The sequence below is a fragment of the Tachyglossus aculeatus genome, chromosome X1, assembly GCF_015852505.1.
Source record: "Tachyglossus aculeatus isolate mTacAcu1 chromosome X1, mTacAcu1.pri, whole genome shotgun sequence".
Classification (NCBI taxonomy): domain Eukaryota; kingdom Metazoa; phylum Chordata; class Mammalia; order Monotremata; family Tachyglossidae; genus Tachyglossus; species Tachyglossus aculeatus.
The window spans coordinates 53,379,693-53,402,227 of NC_052101.1; the positions used below are offsets into that span (position 1 = coordinate 53,379,693).

At 48.6% G+C, this 22,535-nt stretch overlaps 1 protein-coding gene across 1 annotated transcript in view; it reads left to right on the plus strand.

Annotated features, from left to right (window-relative positions):
* The window catches only part of SPINK5 (serine peptidase inhibitor Kazal type 5), a 58,753-nt gene that overhangs the window by 10,315 nt on the left and 25,903 nt on the right, over positions 1-22,535 (plus strand). The window contains exons 5-18 of the mRNA XM_038740003.1: positions 2,101-2,228; positions 3,708-3,771; positions 4,293-4,420; positions 6,584-6,668; positions 7,570-7,697; positions 8,829-8,916; positions 9,410-9,537; positions 9,780-9,879; positions 13,885-14,012; positions 18,088-18,172; positions 18,759-18,886; positions 19,993-20,056; positions 20,396-20,523; positions 22,075-22,165. Coding sequence (XP_038595931.1) covers positions 2,101-2,228; positions 3,708-3,771; positions 4,293-4,420; positions 6,584-6,668; positions 7,570-7,697; positions 8,829-8,916; positions 9,410-9,537; positions 9,780-9,879; positions 13,885-14,012; positions 18,088-18,172; positions 18,759-18,886; positions 19,993-20,056; positions 20,396-20,523; positions 22,075-22,165 — 1,473 coding nt within the window. The remainder of the gene's footprint in view (positions 1-2,100; positions 2,229-3,707; positions 3,772-4,292; positions 4,421-6,583; positions 6,669-7,569; positions 7,698-8,828; positions 8,917-9,409; positions 9,538-9,779; positions 9,880-13,884; positions 14,013-18,087; positions 18,173-18,758; positions 18,887-19,992; positions 20,057-20,395; positions 20,524-22,074; positions 22,166-22,535) is intronic.

The following is a 22,535-nucleotide window of genomic DNA, read 5'->3' on the forward strand; positions in this document are numbered from 1 at the left end:
TATTGAAGGATTTTGAGGAGTAGGGAGCAGTGAACAAATGGTGCTTTAGAAAGATGGTCTGGGCAGGAGAATGAAGTATGGCCTGGAGAGGGGAGTCACTGGAGGCAGGGAGGTCAACGAGGAGGTTTATGCAGTGGTTCCCATGCCCAGAGAAAATGGAGCAGCAAGCAGACCCCTACTTGAAGCACCTTAGGGGCTGGGGGAGGGCAGAAGCAGCCAGCAGGGCTGCTTAGCCGCCCTGAGATGGGCCTGGCAGTGGACAATCTAGGTGAGGTGGAGAAATGTGGAATGAAACATGGGCTTGAAACAGTATCCAAACCAGGGCAGGAAAGGAAATGCTTCCTCCTCTTTCTGGGGAACTTAGTCCAGGGTTACTGCAACCCCCAACAAGCCCTCAGAGAGCCTGATGGCTGGGAATTCCCCTGGGATGGTTTGGGTGCAGGAATTCCCAGGGCTCACTAGAGCTGCCTACTGATCAGAGCACCTTCCCAGGCTCATCTTTACCCTGGGGAGGGGAGGGATGAAGTTGTGGACTGGTCCATGGCCACACAGGATCCCGCACCTTGGCCCAGGTTAGTCTGATGACACTCCAAAGGGCCTCCACACTCCAGACTCAGGCACACCTGAGCATCCCCTGTGTTGGGAGAATCTATCTGGGCCCTCACCCTGAAACAGGCTGCACCTTCCTGTGGTGGCTTTTGAGTTCCAATCATGCCAAACCCTGTAGTGCTACTCTGCTGGGAATAACAACGTTCTTCAAGCAGCTGGAATCATCTTTGAAAAGACCAAGTCTGGTGGTCTGGGCTGCAGCCAGCCACCAAGTCCTTTCCCGGGGCTGGGTGTGCAAGTCCAGGTGTGCTTTTTTTTATTTGTGGTATTTGTTAAGTGTGCCAGGCATTGTACTAAGTGCTGAGGTAGATGGTTGGAAACAGTCAATGTGCCCCATGGGGTACACAGTCTTAATCCCCATTTTACAGATGAGGAAACTGAGGCACAGAAAAGTTAAGTGACTTCCCCGTGGTCACACAACAGACAAGTGGTGGAGCCAGGATTAGAACCAAAGTCCCAGGCCCATGCTCTGTCCACTGGGCCACACGGTTTCTTTGACAAATTCTTTGAAGATGTATGCAAAGAAGCAGCATGGCCTAGTGGAAAGAGCACAGGCCTGGGGGTCAGAGGACCTGGGTTCTAGTCCAAGCTCTCCCATTTGTCTGCGGTGTTTCCTTTCCTTATCTGAAAAATGGGGATTCAATACCTGTTCTCCCTCCTACTTAGACTGTGAGCTCCAAGTGGGACCTGATTATCTTGTATCTACCCCAGTGCTTCCTACAATGCTTGGCACACAATGCTTGGCACCACAATTATTATTATGCATGAATTAGGGCCCTGTTCTTTGGCTGCAGCCTTTTTCATTCCCTCTTGATTGTGTCTGCACTGCCCTGGTCTTTGGAGCAGGGAGTTATTATCCCTGAAGTGTTTGTGCCCAGGCTACGATCACATCCATTGCCAGCCTGAACCTCGTTGTTTGATTGGGAAACTCCAGCTCTGTCCCTGGCTGCTTGAGGACAAATAAGTGGTTCAGAATGACATGTGTGCACAGTGGTTCAGAATGACATGTGTTCACACTCATGTCCTGGGAGGGCTCAGGGCCAGGACTCCCACCACAGGACTGGAGAAAAGGCACCAGGGTCTGTGGGTTAGGCTAGCTCCTGGAGGAAGACAGGGGAGACTTTAGGGCCAACTCTTCCCTCCTCTCCCTCTCCCTCTCCTCTCCATCTCCTCCTCCTTCTCCCTCCTCCTCTCTGGCTTGTCTCATCAATTTTCCTCTTCCTCTCATCCTCTTTTCGCCACCCCTCTTCTCTTTCTTCTCTGATTTCCTTTCCCCTCCCCTCCTCTCCTCTTTCTTGTTGCCTCTCCTTCCCTCCCCTCTTCTCTCTTCTCCTTCCCTCCCATCTTCTCTGCTCCCCTCTTCTCTCAACCCCTTCCCTCCCCTCCCCTCCCTTCCCCTCCGGTCTCCTTGCCTCTGTTCTCCTCTCCTCACTTCTGTTCTGTTCTGCTCCCCTTATCTCTTCTCTCCTCACCTCTCTTCTCTTCTCACAGCTGGACTGTAGTGGCTTCCAGAAAGGAGAACGAGATGGAGACTTTTTGTGCAACCTGGATGGCACAACTGTGTGTGGCACCGATGGGAAAACATACAGGAATCGATGTACCCTGTGTGCAGAGAATTTGTGAGTACATACTGGGCTTCTCACTAGTGCACATTCCTTCTGGCCAGGACTCAAGGTAACAGAGTCTCTGCCTGCAGCCTCATTTCCTGTGGGGTTGCTGGATTCCAGTGCTGGCAGTATAGGGATCTGGGTCCAGCCCCTCTCTACCTCCCTCAGTTCCCACAGAGAGAATGGGCTCAAAGGGGCTTCTGGATCCTCCCATCTGACCTGAGCGGGAAATGGGCCAGAACAGAGAAATGGAGCAGACCTGTTAGGGAATGTGGTGATAGTGTGACCTGAAAATTTCAGAAGCCAAATAGGCTGGGACCCTCCCACCCCAGGACCATAAGCTCATATCTGCCTGGTGTTGACCTTCCTCCGGGCCCAGTCCCACCCTCCATGCCTCACCAAAATTGATCCCATCTGCCAGGTGTTTGCAGCCCTGGTTCAGGGAAGGAACATCAACATCTACCTTCCTCTCAGATCTTCAGGTCTCCCTCTGGCCCCACCATGCATGCCCTCTTTCCTCCAAACAGCTGGTCTCAGTTCCCCGCCCGCCCCTGATCTCAACTGCAAACAGCATCTCCACTGCCAATTTTTCACCCCCTCATCCAAGGGTGACACGCTGGCCCTTTCTGACCCAGGTCCCCTGTGACAGTTGGAGTGACTGTAGCCAAGCCCCAAATCACAATGCCTGTGGATCCCCTGCAGCTGCGGATGCTCTTTTCATATGCTCACCACATTCCCCTTTACGCCAAGGGCTCAGGCTTCTTGCATGAAGGCTCTGAGCATTCCCAGTATCCCTGCTGGAAACAGCCCAGGTCCCAGAGAATAGCTCCAAGGACCCCAGAAATTCCCTCTCCCCAACTCCCTCTCATCTAAACCACTACCTCGCTGGTTCAGTCTCTCATCCTATCCCGACTGGGTTACTGCATCAGCCTCCTCTCTGATCTCAGCGTAGCTCAGTGGAAGGAGCCCGGGCTTTGGAGTCAGAGGTCATGGGTTCAAACCCCGACTCCGCCAATTGTCAGCTGGGTGACTTTGGGCAAGTCACTTAACTTCTCTGGGCCTCAACTACCTCATCTGTAAAATGGGGATGAAGACTGTGAGCCCCCTGTGGAACAACCTGATCACCTTGTAACCTCCCCAGCGCTTAGAACAGTGCTTTGCACATAGTAAGCGCTTAATAAATACCATCATTATTATTATCATTATTATCTCCCATCCTCCTGTCTCTCTCCACTTCAGTCTATAGTTCACTCTGCTGCCCAGATTATCTTTGTACAGAAACACTCTGGGCATGTTACTCCCTCCTCAAAAATCTCCAGTGGCTGCCTGTCAACCTATGAATCAAACAAAAACTCCTCACTCTCGGCTTCAAGGCTCTCCATCACCTCGCCCCCTCCTCTCCTTCTACAGCCCAGCCTGCACCCTCCGCTCCTCTTCCGCTAACCTCCTCACTGTGCCTCGTTCTCACCTGTCTTTCAACTGTTTCTCCAGGAAAACGAAGTCTCTAGTTGATGTCAAGAGTGAAGGGAAATGTGAGAGCCATGGACCAAAGGAGGTGAGACCACATTTCTTAGGGCCAAGAGGCTGCTTCTACTGATTGTGTTGAGAAGTCTGTCCTGGGAATATTAGTTTTGCTAAGGCTCTGGGTAGGGTTTAGAGGAAAAGGGGCCTATCCATCTCTAAGGTTTAAGTTCTGATTAGTTGGTTGCCTGGGGAAAAGAGAAATCTAGGAGAGGGAAAGTATGAGAGGCTTCAGGACCCCAAAGCAGAACATAACAGAACTTAACTTAGTGGAACCCCCTATTTAACTTTCTCCCCATTTTCTTCTTGAACCCACCATAGAGGGCACTTAGTAGAGAGGAGGTGTTTGGGTACCCACCAAAACTTCTGGGACCCCAGTTGTTTTGCCTGTTCCAGCCAAATCCATCCTCAGAGCCCTGGATTAGTATTTGACGGATCTTTCCAACATAACAGTACATTTCTCCTGGGGGAAGGAGGCTAAGGTCTGGGAAACGGATCAGTGTCCAAGAACTGTCAGCAGAGAAGGCAGATGGTACATTTTCCTCCATTTCCTAGGATGTGTGTAGAGATTTCCGGCAGTTCGTGACTGAAGGGAGGCTGTTCTGCACCCGAGAAAATGATCCAATCCAGGGCCCAGATGGCAGAACTCATGGGAACAAGTGTGCTATGTGTGCGGAGCTGTTGTGAGTACAGAAATTACTTTGTCAGAACAACTAGGGTAGGAGGGGGTATTCAGAGCAGAGTCAAGAGGTTTCTCACCTGGCAGTTGGCCCACTGGGATGTATAGAAAACTCTAGGGACTCTGAGCCTGGACTTCTGTGGGAAAGAATGGGGTAGAGCCCAGAGTCCTCCAGAGTCTTACCCTGTAGGGTTAGCAGAGAGGGGGTGTGTGGGTACCCCCCAAAACTGCTGGGACCCCATTGGGAAACCAGTGGAAAGTGTCTTCCTCTGGACCATGTCTGTCTGCAGTGTCTGGTCCATGTCCCAGATAGAACTTTTTCCCTCCCTCCACTGGGGGAATTGCTTTAGATTCGATGCTTTTGTTACCAAAATGGGAAATGTCAGGAACATTTATGGTTGAAGAGCTGAAGAGTGTCAGGCATATGCTAAGCATAACATTCTGGACATTTTTCTTACTAGTGGGGAGGGGGAGCCACCAGATACAGTTTCAGAAGACAGCAGAGTAGAGGACAAGGAGAGCAACTCCTGTGTGGCTCTAAGCCCAGGGCCTGGGACAAGATTCTCTCCTCACCTGCCCTGCTGCCTTAGCTCCTTCCCAGTATTGATCCCCATGGTCTGCACCCCCTCAGTGCTTGAGCCCCTTTAGGGCCTGTATCCTCCACTGTGCCTGCTCCCTCTCAGTGCCTGATTCCCCTCAGGGCCTGTATCCCCTCTGGGCCTGCTTTCTCTCAGTGCCTGGTCCCCCTCAGGGTCTATATCCCCACTGTGCCTGATCCGCTCAGTGCCTGGGCCCCCTCAGGGCCTATATCCCCACTGTGCCTGATCCCTCTCTGTGCATGGTCCCCCTCAGGGCCTGTATCCTCACTGTGCCTGCTTTCTCTCAGTGTCTAGTTCCCCTCAGGATTGGTATCCCCACTGTCCCTGCTCCCTCTCAGTGCCCAGTCTCTCCCAGGGCCTATATCCCCACTGTGTCTGCTCCCCTCAGTGCCTGGGCCCTCTCAGGGCCTGTATCCCTACTGTGCCTGCTCCCCTCAAAGCCCATAGCCTCCACTGGGCCTGCACCCCCATGGAGCTTTAGCAAGCCCCCAGGGACTTGCAAACCTTCAAGTGACCACCCCTGATCTAGGGAATTTCTAGACAGTTCATGGTCTATCTCCTGTGCTTTGGGTCTGGGAGAAGGAGTTTTGCCTTCCAGGTCACAAGAGAACAGGTCCCTCATTGCTTCCCAGCCCCCATAAGGTCTCCTCCTCCACTGAAGGGGAGAATTCCTGCTGGCCAATTTACCTGCACTGCAGTCAAGGCTTGGGGATGGCAAAGGGTCTCCCACAGGACAGTGAGCCTCCAAAAGTCATAGAGGGCTGGACAGGAGCCCAGGGAAACTGATGTTCTGATGGAATGGGGAGGGTATGGGATTGGGCCCACCTCCACCACAGGGCCCATTTCCTTCCCCTTCCCCATCTTGACTGCAGGACCCTCCCCTCCATCATCCTATTCCTGTTTCCATAGGTGATGGGATGATGTTGGGAAGGGTTTTTTTGGTATTTGTTAAGTGCTTACTATGTGCTAGGCACTGTACCTAGCTATGATGATGATGGTATTTGTTAAGCGCTCACTTTGTGCCAAGCACTGTTCTAAGCATTGAGGTAGATGTAAGGTTATCAGGTTGTCCCACATGGGGCTCACAGTCTTAATCCACATTTTACAGATGAGGTAACTGAGACACATAGAAGTTAAGTGATTTGCCCAATGTCATACAGCTGACAAGTGGTGGGGCTGGGATTTGAACTCAGGTCCTTCTGACTCCCAGGCCCATACTCTGTACAGTAGGCCTCACTGCTTCTCATCATCCAGGGTGATGAGACACTCTACTTTCCCCACCAATCTCCTGACTGGGTCCCCCAATCCTGGCCTCAATCACTGGTTCCACAGTCACATAGTGGCTCTGCTCATACAGGAAGGTGGGCATTTTCCTCCAACCCTACCCACAGTAGCAGGGCAAGGTACAGAGCAGAAACCCCATCTCTAGGGTCCACTGAGTGTCAATTTCAACCAGGACTGATCCAGGGAGATTTTCAGCCATGGGGAGAAGCAGTCCAGCATTCCAAACATTTTCATTCTTGGATTCAGATTGGGTCTTTATAAACCACTCATCCTGTTTCTTGCAGCCAAAGAGAAGCTGAAGGCAAAGTGGAAGGGAAAGAAAAAGCCAAACTTGAAGAAGAAGCCAGAGTTCGCAGAAGTTCTGAAGTGGTAACTATTGGCTTCCCTGGGAAGATGGCTGCAGAGTAGACCAGCAGGAGAAGAAGGGCCCAGAGTTGAGCAGCTAGAGGTCTTTCAGGATGGCTGAAGTCATACCTGTCTCATAGCTCACCTGCCAGTGGGCTGGGCCAGAAGTTCTTGGGAACCCCCTTGGGTGAATCATGCTGTGTGAATGTAAATGATCATTGTCTCTCCAGTGGGAACTGAGGATGGTGCTGTATTTTATGATGGAGTGATTATCCAGTGACTGTTTTCTCTGTCTGTGTCCTCAGATCCTAACTGGGGCAGCTTGGAACAGGGCAGCTTGGAGCACAGCGGGCCATTCCATATTTCAATGTTCCTTTATTATTATTTGTATTAGTAATAATAATAATAGTGTTTGCTAAGCACTTACTAGGTGCCAAGCACTATACTAAGTGCTGGAGTAGATGCAAGATAATCAGTTTCCATATGGGAATCACAGTCTAAGTAGGAGGGAAGACAAATACTGAATCCCCATTTTGCAGATGACAGAAGTGAAGCACAGAGAAGTTAAGTGACTTGCCCAAGGTCACTTAGTAAACAGGTTGTGGAGGCAGGATTAGAACACAGGTCCTCTGACTTCCAGGCCTGTGCTCTTTCCACTAGGCCATGCTGCCTTTATGATGAGACAGCCTAGGTAGTGGGACAGGCATCCCCTACCCAATCTATTCCGGGGCCAGAAGGAGAGCAGGGAAGCTGGTGGCTCCAGCTTGAGATCAGTTTCAGTGCTGGACTTGTATACTTTCATGAGGGCCAATGGGTCTGTGGTTGTGACTTGCTGACCTGCGGGGTCCCATAGTGTCTTTTCTGGTCATCTTTCTCGAGTGAAAGGGATCACAGGCTTCTAAGGATCCTGGTGTCTGTTTTACAGGCCCTGTGCAAGGAATTTCAAGACCAGTTGAGGAGTGGAAGACTCTTCTGCACCAGGGAGAGTGATCCAGTCCAAGGCCCTGATGGCAGGACCCATGGCAACAAATGTGCCATGTGTGCAGACATATTGTGAGTACCTATGTTGAGTTTTATCCTAAAGAGCAGCTGGAAAGTTGCAATTCTGAGAATCTCCACCGCAATCATCGGTGCTCCAAGCTTAGAGCAGTATACCTACCCACTTAGGCAAGTCAACCATGGTTTCAATGGTAACTAGGGGATTGGGGAAAGATGGTTTGAAAAGGATTGAAACAGAACTTAGAAGGACTAGCAATGACCTGGAGCTTGTTCCAATCAGTCTGCATCTGGTTTCTCTGACACTTTAAGTAGTAGTTCATTGGCATTTTACCAGGATCTAGTTTTTAACTACTTTCAGTTCACTGTTTCCAGTAAACCTAGGGTCACAGTGACCTTTAAATACTGACAATTCCCTATGAAATGCCAATGAGCCATTAGGTGTTGCTGATCTGATGGAAGGCAGTCCTATTCTTAAAAAATGGTCCTTTGAGAATTAAGAAAAATTAGGAACTTCATTCTAACATGCTTTCAGCAAATAACAGGCTGATTCCAGATAATACCAAAAGAGCATGAAATCTTATGCAGCCACAGAACCTATGTCTCCCCAGGGGGTACTCTCCCTGAGCTAGAATGTGGTATTTATTTCAGTCAATCAGTCAGTGATATTTATTGAGTGCTTACTGTGTGCAGGGCCCTGTGCTAGGCATTTGAGAGAGTACAATACAAGAGTGAGTAGACATGTCCCCTGCCAATAAGAAGCTTATTTGGCCAGGGGCTCCAGTGGGGTTTTTCTCTTTTCATTTGAGGGCTTCCCTCTACACATGGCTTCCTTTAACCTCTCCCAGGTGGTTGTTGTTAACAGTTCACCTGCAGGTAGCTGAGTCCAGTGGCAAAAGCCCCTTCTTTCCTGTTGCCAGGATTTTTAAGTCCTCATCCACCCCAGCCACCTGAACCAATCCCCAGTTGATTCAGCTCCAGCCAGGTCATCCAGTGCCAATGGAGAGCTGGCGGTTAATTATATATCTGGACCAGAGACCCCCATGTGCCCCCTCACATCCCACACACAGCATCCTCAGAGACCCCGAGCTGCGGAGGCAGACCAAGGCCCCAGGGAGAGTTGACAGTGGAGCAGCTCAGAGTCTCCACAGTCTCATCGCATCACCTGCCTTTCCCTCCGTCTTTTAGCAAAAGGCATTTTGCCGAGGATAAACAGAAAGCAGATGAGGAGAACAAACGAACTGGAGATAAAATCAAATTCAAAAGAGAAACTGAGGTGAGCCTGCATCTGTATAATTAGACTATGATCTTTCCTCCCTACTACAGGGCAACAGCTGGTTCAGAGATCTGAAGAGGTATTTAGCATTGCCAATTCTGGGGAACTCTAAGTGAAAAACCAAGAAAAAGTCTCTCTTTTCAATGAGGGTGGCACAGCCAAGATCTAAATTCCATGGGTCAGTCCAATGTTCCCTTTAGGTTTGGCATCTGGTGACATAAGTGCTCTTAGATGTGGAATGAATGCTCTCTTAGCCAAGCCCCCAGTTCTACCAATTTGGAGTATGGGGTCTCCCAGGCCTGTTGTCTCTTGAACTGGGCCAGAGTTCTGTGGGCTGGTCTCCTTCCTCTTACCTCCTACCAGAGAATGATGCACTTGTCCGACACTGCCACTGAGCCTTGGGTGGCTACACAGCTCTTCAAATCCTTCTCAGGAATGCTTCAGAATGTGTGGGAGGAACCATTCACTCATTTTCCTTCTCTCAATCACTCAGAGCCTGTGTAGAGAATTCCGGGATTATGTGAGGGATGGGAAGCTTTTTTGCACCCGGGAGAGTGACCCAGTCCGTGGTCCAGATGGCAAAATGCACGGCAACAAGTGCTTCATGTGTGAAGCCTTCTTGTGAGTATGGGACTGACTACCCTTGCCTTCCTTCCTATTCACCTCATTGCTCCCACCTCCTACCCACCACCCCGTCATTGTCTCCTGCTACTGAGCCAGCAAGCATCCTGTCTCCACTGGCTCCTCACATCTCATGGTCCAGTAGATCCCAGGGCACCATTGCCTGGTCAACCAGTGAGATAGAGAGGAATCTCTCGCTGAGATGGGGCAAGCTCAGACCAAACCTCTCCTTCATCCTACAGCCGACAGGAAGCTGAAGATAAAAAAGCAGAAGAGGGCAGCCTGAATAAATCCAATGTTCTTCCCGAGGACTATTCCACATCCAAGAATGAGTCGAACCAGGTAATTTCCGGGACACGAGAGGCACCTGTATGGTCTCTTTTTCTTCGGTGGTACCAGTGCCTCCAGGGTTCTAGAAGTAGCATGGTGTAGTGGATAAAACACAGGCCTGGAAGTCAGAAGGTTGTGGGTTCTAATCCTAGCTCTGCCACTTTGCTGTGTGACCTTGGGCAAGTTGCTTCACTTCTTTAGGCCTCAGTTATCTCATCTGTAAAATGGGAATCAAGATTGTGAGCCCAACATGGGACAGGAACTGTGTCCACCCTGATTTGCTTGTATCTACCCCAGTGCTTAGTGCACTGCCTGGCACATAGTAAACACTTAATAAATATCATAATTATTATTATTATTCAGAAAAAGATGGCTCTGCAGGAGAAATCTGGAGGCTTTCCCCAGTGCCATTCTCTTGGGGGGAGGAACCCCGCCCTATTTTCTCTATGAGCTACTGCACTCATGGGGAGGCAATGATTCCATGGCATGGCCAGGAAGAATGTTCTGCCATAGCTGGAGGGGACTACTCTGACCAGTTCAGCCCATTCCTATTGACCTGGGGCATGAATACCCACCTGTGTGTGTATGCATCTACATCTACACCCAATCCCTTACATAAGTCATTTGCTCCCATGACTTCAACTACTGCTCTGATCTCTCTCCCTCTCTGCAGTCTCACATTTCCTCTTGCCTTCAAGACATCTTTACTTGGATGTCCTCCCATCACCTCAAGCTTAACATGTCCAAAACAGAACTCCTTAACCTCCCAACCCAAACCCAGTCCTCCCCTTGACTCTCCTATTACCGTAGACGGCACCACCATCCTTCCAGTCTCACAAGCCCATACCCTTGGTGTTATCCTTGACTCCTCTCTCTCATTTAACCCACATATTCAATCCATCACTAAGTCCTGTTGGTCCCACCTTCACAACATTGCTGAAATCCACCCTTTCCTCTCCATCCAAACTGTTACCACGTTAATACAATCACTCATCCTATCCCACATGGATTACTGCATCAGCCTCCTTGCTGCCCTCACAGAGTCCTGCCTCTCCCCACTCCAGTCCATATTTCATTCTGCTGCCTGGATCATTTTTCTACAGAAACTTTCAGGACATGTCACCTCACTCCCCTAAAAACTCCAGTGGTTGCCCATCCACCTCTACATAAAACAAAACCTCTTCACCATTGGCTTTAAAGCATTCAATCACCTTGTCCCCTCCTACCTCACCTTGCTAGTCTCCTTCTACAATCTACAATCCTACAGGCCCACTGTGAGCCTGCACACTTCGCTTCTCTAATATTAACCTTCTCACTGTGCCTTGATCTCACCTATCTCACAGCTGACCCCTCATCCAAGTCTTGCTTCTTATCTGGAACACTCTCCCTCCTCAGATCCAATAGGAAGGTAGTCTCCTCCGCTTCAAAGCCTTACTGAAGACACATCTCCTCCAGGAGGACTTCCCTGACTAAGCTCCCTTCCTTCCTCTTCTCCCACTCTTCCTCTTCTCCCACTCCCTTCTGCGTTGCCTTGACTTGCTCCCTTTGTTCTTTCCCCCTCCCAGCTCCACAGCAGTTTTGTACATATCTGTAATTTTTTTATATTAATGTCTATCTCATCCCCTCTAGACTATAAACTCATTGTGGGCAGGGAATGTGTCTGTTTATTGTTGTAATATACTTTCCCAAGTGTTTAGTACAGTGCTCTGCACACTGTAAGTACTCAATAAGTATGATTGAATGAATGAATGAGTGAATGATATATGTGTAGTCATGGGGGTGCATTCTTATGTGCACATATGAGGGTGTGTGGGTGTGTGGGTGTGTGTGTGTGTCTGTGTGTGTGTGTGTGTGTGTGTGTTTCAAGAGAAACAATGTGGCCTAATGGAAAGAGCACAGAACAAGATGTTAGGGGACTGGCTTCTAATCCCAGTTCTGCTACTTACTTGCTGTGTGACCTGGGGCAAGTCACTTAACTTCTCTGTGCCTCAGTTTCCTAATGGAGATTAAGACTGTGAGCCCTATGTGGTACAGGAACTGTAACCAACCAGATTTTCTTGTATTTACCCCAGCACTTAATACAGTGCCTGGCACATAAAAGTGGTTAGCAAATGTCACAAAAAAAACCCCAAATCAAAACTGGGCCCCCAAGCATTGATGTCAGAGAGAGACTGCCCATTGCCTTCCTGGTACTGGCCCTCCCAGAGACCCAGTGCCCTTCCCTCTTATTGGCACCCATCTCAGATCCAGACTGAATGGAGAGTCCCGGACTAGAGCTCTGGGCAGAGCCTAGGCCGGTGGGTTGGGCCGGCTGCCCCAGGCCACTGGGATCATTTGGATGATTGTGTTCATTGTTGGTGGGGTCTGTTTCCATTTCTGAGATGTCTATGATTGGAACACTATGGGCTTCAAAGCTCTCCATCATTTTGCCCCTTCTACCTCACCTCCCTTCTCTCCTTCTACAGCCCACCCATCACACTCTGATCCTCTGCCGCTAACCTCCTTACTGGGCCTTGTTCTCACCTGTCCCACCACTGACCCCTGGCCCACATCCTACCTCTGGCCTGGAATGCCCTCCCTCCTCACATACGCCAAACTAGCTCTCTTTCCCCCTTCAAAGCCCTGCTGAGAGCCCACCTCCTCCAGGAGGCCTTCCCAGACTAGCTCTCCTTTTCCTCTGCTTCTCCTCCCCTCCCCATCACCCCTACTCCCTCCCTCTGCTCTACCCCTTCCCTGCCCCACAGCACCTGTGTATATTTGTACATATTTGTAATTTTATTTATTTTATTAATGATGTGTATATATATCCATAATTCTATTTCTCTATTTTGATACTATTGATGCCTGTCTACTTGTTTAGTTTTGTTGTCTATCTCCCCCTTCTAGACTGTGAGCCCGTTGTTGGGTAGGGATTGTCTCTATCTGTTGCTGAACTGTACTTTCCAAGTGCTTAGGACAGAGCTCTGCACGCAGTAAGCACCCAATAAATACGATTGAATGAATCAATCAATCAATCAATCAATCACTTTAGACATTTAATTTGACATGATTTTCTGCCCTCTAAAAACTATAGCTATAGTCCTCCTCAACTCCCTCCTTGTCCTCTCCCTCTTTTCACACATTTTTCTTCTTTCTCCTCCCTCTCCTCCTCCCACTCCCCATCATCTTTCACTCTTTCACTTCTTCCTTCTCCTCCCACTCTTTTCTCCTCTTGCACCTCCTTCTCCCACAGCTTCTTCCTCCTCCTCCCCTTTCTCCTCCTTTGCCTTTTTTCTCCCTTCTCTTCTCTTCATCACCTTCCTCATTTGTCCTTCTCCTCCTTTCTCATCTTTCACCTCTTCCTCTCCCTTCTTCTAATCAATCAAGCAGTTCTATTTATTGAGCACTTACTGTGTGCAGAGTACTGTACTAAACACTTGGGAAAGTACAATATAAAAGCTGGCAGACACAATCCCTGGCCACAAGGAGTTTACAGTCTAGAGGGGGAGACAAACGTTAATAGAAATAAATCAATTATGGGTACGGACATAAGTGCTGTAGGGATGAGGGTGAGACAAATACAGGGTACAAATCCGAGTGCCTCCTCAGTTCCTTGCACACACTTTTCCTCCTCCTCTTCCTCCTCTTTTTTTTATCCTCATCAATCAAGTTTATCAATTAGTTTCTATGCACAAAGAACTTCAAGTGCTCTCTTTGTCCTCAGGTGTTTCTGACTGCTTAAGACTGCAGCCACAAAGGGACCAGAGCCTGAGGGAGATATAAGCCTCACAGCTACAGGCAATTAGTTGCTTCTCTTCTGCCTCCCAACCTGTCAAATCCCTGAGCTTTCCAGAGAAATCCGAGAATCAGGACTCTACCTGGAGTCAACCGCACTCCTAGATGAGACATCCAAAGACTTCAGCTTTTCAGGGTCGCTCCTGCTGGCCTCAGGATATCTGCCTTGGGAAGTTTCTAAAACTCCATCTGGAAAAATGAGGGACTAATCAAACTTTAACTGCCCTTTTCTCAATCCCCTAGGCTTTCTGTGGTGAATTTCGGGATTATGTGAAGGATGGAAGGCTTTTCTGCACCCGGGAGAGTGACCCAGTCCGTGGCCCAGATGGCAAAATGCACGGCAATAAGTGCTCCATGTGTGAAGCCTTCTTGTGAGTATGGGACTGGTTGCCCTTGCCTTCTCTCCCTCCTCATCTCATCGTTCCTACATCCCTCCTACCACCCTCTAATTATCCCTCGCTACCTGCCCTTCCTCCTCCTCCGTCATTCCACCACTCCTATCTCTCCCATCACCACCTCTTACTGAGCCTGCAAGAATCAGGGCCCCACCAGCTCTCCTAACGAGAATCACTCAACTAGGGACTCAGGATATTGTCTTAATTTACAATCATCTTCAGGCTAAACTTAGGAAAGTTTACTGGATTATCCAGATCAGACCTGTGCACTATGGACCCAGTTAATCACATATTTCAGGCCTGAATTAACTATCTAACTAATTTCTGTCTACCTGACACCAGAGAAAAAGAGTGTCATTCTCCCCAAGATGGATCCCCATGGGTAATGAGTAATCCCAAAAGCAATGTGCCGAAGCTATTCCTGACTCCCCCTCCCCACTCCCCCAGCAGTACATCCCTGCCAATGCAGGGATGAGAAGTAGCATGGCTCAATGGAAAGAGTACGGACTTGGGTGTCAGAGGTCATGGGTTCAAATCCCGGCTCTGCCAATTGTCAGCTGTGTGACTTTGGGCAAGTCACTTAACTTCTCTGTGCCTCAGTTACCTCATCTGTAAAATGGGGATGAAGACTGTGAGCCCCACATGGGACAACCTGATCACCTTGTATCCTCCCCAGCACTTAGAACAGTGCTTTGCACATAGTAAGCACTTAAAATCTCCAGTGGCTACCAATCAACCTACGCATCAGGCAGAAATTCCTCACCCTCGGCTTCAAGGCTCTCCATCACCTCGGCCCCTCCTACCTCACTTCCTTTCTCTCCTTCTACAACCCTGTGCGCACCCTCTGCTCCTCTGCCGCTAATCTCCTCACCGTGCCTCGTTCTCGCCTGTCCCGCTGTCGACCCCCGGGCCCACGTCATCCCCCTGGCCTGGAATGCCCTCCCTCCCTACATCCGCCAAGCTAGCTCTCTTCCTCCCTTCAAGGCCCTACTGAGAGCTCACCTCCTCTAGGGGGCCTTCCCAGACTGAGCCCCCTCCTTCCTCTCCCCCTCCTCCCCCCTCCATCTCCTCCGCCTTACCTCCTTCCCTTCCCCACAGCACCTGTATATATGTATATATTTGTATGTATTTATTACTCTATTTATTTTACTTGTACATATCCTATTTATTTTATTCTGTTAATATGTTTTGTTTTGTTCTCTGTCTCCCCCTTCTAGACTGTGAGCCCACTGTTGGGTAGGGATCGTCTCTATATGTTGCGAACTTGTACTTCCCAAGCGCTTAGTACAGTGCTCTGCACACAGTAAGCACTCAATAAATATGATTGATTGAAATGCCATCATTATTATTATTATCATTAATGCAGACTCTCAAGCCACCTTCATGGTCTAGTTTCCTACTTTCTGTTTGGAAAAAGCAGTTTGGAGTTTAAAATGGGAAGAGAGGACAGGAGTCACACAATCAATCAATCAATGATATTTATTAAGCCCTTAGTAGTAGTAGTTTTTATTGAATGTCCACTATGTGCAATGCTCTGTGTTGAGTGTTTAGGAAATGCAAAAAACCCCAGACATTTGACATTCTCTGTCCAGGCATGAACCCTCTAATGGGGTAGAAGGAGGTAAAAATATTTAGAAATAGAGTAATCAAAATAAAAGCAATCAAATAAACATATATAAAAAAGTGCTGAGGGTGGGTATAAATAAGCATAAAAGTCAATCAATCAGTGGTATTTATTGAACGCTTATTTATGGGGAAGCAGGAGCACTGTACTGAGCACTTGATTGTAAGCTTGTTGTGGGCAGGGAATGTGTCTACCAACTCTGTTATAGTGTACCCTCCCAAGCACTTAGTACAGTGCCCTGAACACAGTGAGCACTCAATGAATACCATTAATTGAGTGATTGATTGAGAGGACAGTGCAAAGGAGTTGGTAAATATGATCCTGCCCACCAGTAAAGTAGCTATGTGTCAAACGCTGTTTAAGTTCTCTGGAAGATCCTAGATAATAATGTTGGATACAGTCCCTGTCCCACTCAGAGCTCACAGTTTAAGGGGAAGAAAAGATCTTCAAAAGTAAATAACCAGGCATTGGTCTGGGCTGTTTTCAGTACATTCCATCCTGGATCAGGAAGAGCCAAATTAAATGATCCCCCAGTTGTAGGGTTGCATGCAGAGAGAAAATACCTTGATGCTCTGGGTCTTTGTCTTGTAAGGCTACTTGCTTTTTCCAATGCAAAGGAACATAATTGAGAAGTTCAAAGCTGACTTGCTTCTTGCAAATCCATTCAGTAAAGCACCTGTATTTACTTACAAAACAGAGGTGTTTGCATTTTATCACTCCAGCAAGAGCTACTGAACAGGCCATCTTTATGTGGTACAAAGCTACAAAGCTTTTAAAATCAACAAAAGTCATGAAAAAAGAAAAACAGGGAGAAAATATACATATACACTGTACAAATGTCAAGAGTTTCAACAGAAACAGTAGTCTTTGAGAGATGGAAACTATTTAAAGACTGAAAACAGAAAGCTGTTACCTTAACAACTTGCCATAAAAGTGCTAGTAAAAGTGCTTCCCCATTCACCTCTTTCTACATTTTCCTCTCCTCCCATCTCTCTCATGGACCATACTAGCCTAAGTCTAAGCAATTATTGGGATGCCAACACCCACCAGAGACACCTAACTTTGGTCATGGGCCTGTTTGTGGTATTGTGCATGGCTCTCTACCTGTACCAGGAGGCTTTCCCAGACTGAGCCCCCCTTTTCCTCTGCTCCTCCTGCCCTCCCCATTGCCCCAACTCCCTTCCTCTGCTCTACCCTCTCCCCACCCCACAGCACTTGTGTATATATGTACATATTTATCATTTTATTATTCTATTAATTTTATGAACAATGTGTATATATCTATAATTTTATTTATTTATATTGACACTACTGATGCCTGTGTACTTATTTTGTTTTTGTTGTCTGTCTCCTTCCTTCTAGACTGTGAGCCCGTTGTTCGGTAGGGATTGTCTCTGTTGCCAAATTGTACTTTCCAAGTGCTTAGTACAGTGTTCTGCACACAGTAAGCATACAATAAATATGACTGAATGAATGAATGAATGCTAGAGATAGAGAATTGGAATGCTGAGAATAAATCAGCAAAGGCTTTTTGGAGGAGGTAGGAATTTAAGAGGGGTTGAAATATGGGGATAGCTGGGGTCAATTGGATTTGGGGCGGGAGGGAGTTCCAGGTCAGGGGAACAACCTAGTTGAGGGGAGAACAGAGGGAGGAGAGTCGAGAGTGAGGTACAGCTAGAAGGTTGGCTCAGGAGGAACGAGGAGAGTGAGGTGGGGTGAAGTGGGTGAAGAGGACAGTTAGCCAAGATGTGGTGAGGGCTCAGAGCGCTGCACTGAGTGCATGGATAGATATAATAGAGTTAGTAGACACTGTCCCTACCCTCAAGGAGCTTACACATTTGCACATTGAAAGTGCAAATGTTCATTATATTGGAGTTATTATTCTGGTTTGGTTGGAGTTGTTGGGACCTGTTTGGAGAGGCACATTGATGTTGGTCCCTGGAGAGAAGCAGCACAAACTCAGTCCTGGAAGCTCCATTCATTCATTCATTCAATCGTATTTATTGAGCGCGTACTGTGTGCAGAACACTGTACTAAGTGCTTGGGAAGTACAAGTTGGAAACATATAGAGATGGTCCCTATACAACAATGGGCTCACAGTGTATAAGACTGTGACTCTAGCCACTTGCCCCTTGTCCAGGAACTGAAATATTTGGACTGAGAAGAGATGTGCCTATTGAGGATTCTTCCCATGGGGGTCAGACTTTGTCCAGGGGCTCAGCAGCATCCTTGTGGCCCTGGGCAGAAGTCAGTGGTTCAAGCTGTCCCTTGGGGTTTCCATCCCTTGAGCCCTTCTGGCTCCCTGCCTAGTCCATAGGGGAGGCAGGGGTAGCCCCTGATGCTGACTCTACACCCACTGTTCCAGCAAGAAATAAGGCCTGAAGTAGCTCCCAGGTCCATTTTGCCTTTTCTTTCTTCCCATTCCAGCAAGGCAGAAACTGAAAGGAAGGAGAAAGAGGAAGCTGAACTAAGACATAAAAGGGAATTGGAAAATGCTGCTTCCACTTTAGCGGTGAGTTTGATGTGAACCTGAATAGCCCCCAAATTGGGCCCAACATACAGTTCCCCAAGCCTTACTTTGCACTGCGGTCTCCATTGGCCAGAGACCGGACTCCAGCTTGCCAGCAACCTCAGGAGCCCAGAATGTGCCACTCACTCTGCTTTGGGCTGGGGACCAGCCATTTAATATGTACCAGAGTGGGCACCATGAGCTCATCTGTCCAGCCCCTGGCCCCAAGTCCCTGGTGGGGGATGCAGGGAGACAAAAACTGCTTTGACTGCCCCCAACTCCCCCACAAGAACAATCAATGGTATATATGAGCACTTACTGTTTGCAGAGCACTGCACCTAGCGCTTGGGAGAGTAAAGTATAACAGAGTTGGTAGACATGCTGCCTGCCCACATGGAGAGTTACACACAACACACAGCTCATGGGGGAGGGCTGTGTTCTCCATACTCAGCATCTTGGGCCAGTCTGGGTCAAATGGTCTCTCAGTTGAGGTACATCACCATCCTCTGGAGGTCCCCAGCTTGGACAGGAGAGTTTCTGGAGAGTGAGTCAACTATCAGAACCTCAACCTCCTGCTTCTCTTCCCCAGGAGCTGTGCAGTGAATTCCGGAGCACTGGACAAAACGGCCGGCTCTACTGCACCAGAGAGAATGATCCAGTCCAGGACCCAGATGGAAAAGTGCATGGCAACCGGTGCTCCATGTGTGAAGCCTTCTTGTGAGTAGCAACCTTGACTGGGGCCCCAGATGGGGACAAAGCAGTGGCGAGGATGGGAGCCACTGCCTCCTCAATACCTGTTCTCCCTCCAGTTGGACTGTGAGTCCCAAGTGAGATAGGGACACTATCTGACCTGATTATGTTCTTGTAGAGAAGCAGCATGGCGTAGTGGATAGACCATGGGCCTGGGAGTCAGAAGGTCATGGGTTCTAATCCTGGGTCTGCCACTTGTATGCTGTGTGACCTTGGGCAAGTCACTTCACTTCTTTGTGCCTCAGTTACCTCATCTGTAAACTAGGGATTGAGACTGTGAGTCTCACATGGGACAGGGACTGTGTCCAACCCGATTTGCTTGTATCCACCCCAGCACTTAGTACAGTGTGTGGCACATAAGCACTTAATAAATACCATAATAATAATAATACTTACTTTTATTATTATCCACCCCAGATTCTAGCACAGTGTTGGGCACATAATGTGTGTTTAACGAACAACACCATTATTATTATTGAGGGGCTATCTTCTTCCCCTGGCTTTCCCCATGTAACAGTTGAGCATTGTGTTTGGAGAGGTGGGTGCCCTTTCCCCAGTCTGTTCCTCAGTTCACAGCAGCAGAGAAAAGAAACCCCAGCAGCCACGCTGTGAGAGGAGGCCAATGCAATCTACAGAGAGGGAATGACCCCACTCTCAGGTTGTTCTCATGAATAATGAAGAGGTACCAGCCTCCAAGGGTCCCTTAGTTGATCTATTATAGCCATTTCTCACCATCCCCTGCCCATCCACCTGCCCATCTACCCTCTCTCATTCACTTTCTGTGGTGCATTCATCCACTCATTTGCTCTGTTCCCACCCTATCCTCCCTGTCCCCATCCTCTTTCCTACACACTCAGTGGTTCTTGGTCCCACCCCTGCACTCATTCCCTGCTGTGCCATGCCTTCACCCTCCAACAAGCAGAGAGCAAACATCAGATACAACTTAGCACTTAGCACTTAGCCACAGAGAGGAAGCATGGTCCCAGGATTGAATGAATACGATTGAATGAATGAATGAATGAATGAAAGGATGGGCAAACGTGGTGCTCATTTTCCTTTGATTTCTCTTGCAGCCAACAGGAAGCTAAAGCCAAAGATGATGAAGCCAGAATGATTGCTAAAAGAGAAGCTGAAAAGGTAGCTGCCACAGTGTGCCCCTGCAGGCATGCATGCAGCATTACTGGCCATGGACTCTCAGTCCCAGTGTGAACGATTCAGATGGGCCAGTGGTGTGCTCTCCTTCCTACCCAATCAAAAATGTTTGATGCCCACTGGAGCCCAGACTGTGGCACCTCAACTTGGGCATATTATTGGGGTTTCAGACCTAACCCAGAATGGAAGCTTTTGGACATGTATCCTTAGCTAGACACCCAGAAAGACAGGGGAAGCAACAGAGTAGGTGGGGGGAAAGGGCAGAGGTTGCCCACAGGAGAGAGAGAGAATGCCAGTGACACTTGACTCTCCTCTCTCTCTTAGGCCATGTGCAGTGAGTTCCGGGACCAGTTGAGGGATGGGCGACTCATGTGCACCAGAGAAAACGAGCCCGTGCAGGGTCCGGATGGAAGCTGGCATGGCAATAAATGTGCCATGTGTGCCAGTATTTTGTGAGTACGAACACCCTGGAGCACCTCTCGTGAATATACTTCATGAATACACCTCCTGTAAACACCTCCTCTGTATGCACTATCCCATTTGTGGGCACCACACCCAGTTTGTGTATGCATCACATTCATGTCTATGTCTTGTGTACTCATTTTGGGTACAGCCCCTTATGTGTACCCTTTGGAACCTGAAGTTACCAGGTCACCACACAGATAGATGGGTCTGGAAGGTGTATAGGATTCAGCTTCCTCTAGACATACAGGCACCCCCTCCCCATGCAGGAACATAACTGCTCCTGCCAAGGGAAATAATTTCCCAATGCTGGCTTCCAGGAAAGCCCCAGCTCTGTCTTGTATGATTAACGCCCCATGCTTGCCGTTGTGAGCCCAGGGCCTTATGACACAAAGTCAGGGCACAATGTGGGAGCAGGGGCAACAGGGTCAGTGGCACCTGGAATGACCAATGACCCCCACATTGGTATTGAACTGTGGGAAAAGGGGAGCGGAGCAGCATGGAAAGGAAGCAAATTTCTCCTTTGAGAGGCCAACTCTGATGGAGCACACCCCTTTCAGCAGTGCCGGCACAGTGTTCATTGGCATTGAGTGGAGTGATAACGGCCTTCCATATGGGAGAACATCAATCTCGAAGAACTTATTGTGGGAACTGGACTGTGGTCAAAGGATAGTTGTGTCCTTGAAATCCTCAGGAGGCACTTGAAGATGATGGTGATAATGATGGAATCTTCCTTCGGAAATGCCAGACGAGCCACCATACTTACATACTTTCATTCATTCATTCAATCGTATTTATTGAGTGCTTACTGTGTGCAGAGCACTGTACTAAGCGCTTGGGAAGTACAAGTTGACAACATATAGAGACGGTCCCTACCCAACAGTGGGCTCACAGTCTAGAAGGGGGAGATAGAGAACAAAACAAAACATATTAACAGAATAAAATAAATATAATAAATAAGTACAAGTAAAATAAATAAATAGAGTAATAAATGCGTACAAACATATATACATATATATAGGTGCTGTGGGGAAGGGAAGGAGGTAAGGCGGGGGAGATGGAGGGGGGGGAGGGGGAGAGGAAGGAGGGTGCTCAGTCTGGGAAGGCCTCCTGGAGGAGGTGAGCTCTCAGTAGGGCCTTGAAGGGAGGAAGAGAGCTAGCTTGGCGGATGTGGGGAGGGACCGACAAGCTGAGCCGAGGGATGGATTAGGGTGCTAGTGGTTTGCATAGTGTCAGTCATAATCTCTCAGTTCCTTTAGTTGTTTTCCTCCTGGGGCAGGGGGTATGACCTTCCAGCTTTGGTTGGGGCCTATATGGGAGGGTGCCACTCATTCTGAATGGCTCTTGTGGTGGTTTGTGAGGACAGGGCAGAGCAGGGCAAGTCAGGAAGCTGGGGAGGAGGTGAGGAGGGAAGGCCAAACAAGTTTGTTCTGTGGGGATCCCTTGATCTGGCAGCCTGGTTTAGGCTTATACCAAGACCACCCCCCCACCCCACCCCAGACCCAACCACTAACCAACCTTCCCTTTTTCTGCCCACTCAGCCAAAGAGAAGCTGGTGAGAAGAATAGGAAAGAAGATGAAGAAAAGAAAAAGGCCGAGGATGAAAACAGAGTGAAAAGAGATGCTGAGAAGGTAGTTACCAGTCAATCAATCAAACAATGAGATTAATTGGGAGTTTACCTGGTGCAGAGCACTGTACTAAGATTTAGGGAAAGTAAAATGCACGGTCAGGGTCCTTGTCAGCAGTTAATGCTTACAGAGTTCAGGCCAGCTCTGTGGCCTGGGGCTAGTGGTATACTTCTACCTAGCCCCAGAGGCCGGTGCCTACTGTCCCAGGAGATTATATAATTTCTACCTAGCCCTGGAGGCAAGTTCTTACAGCCCCAGAAGATTGCATTTAAAGGGACTCTCAGAAAGTTTAACATTTTCTTCTACCCTGTCCCTTCCCTCAAGACCATGCTTCCCTTAGCCTTCTACTGGGCATCCATAGGACTCTCTTTGC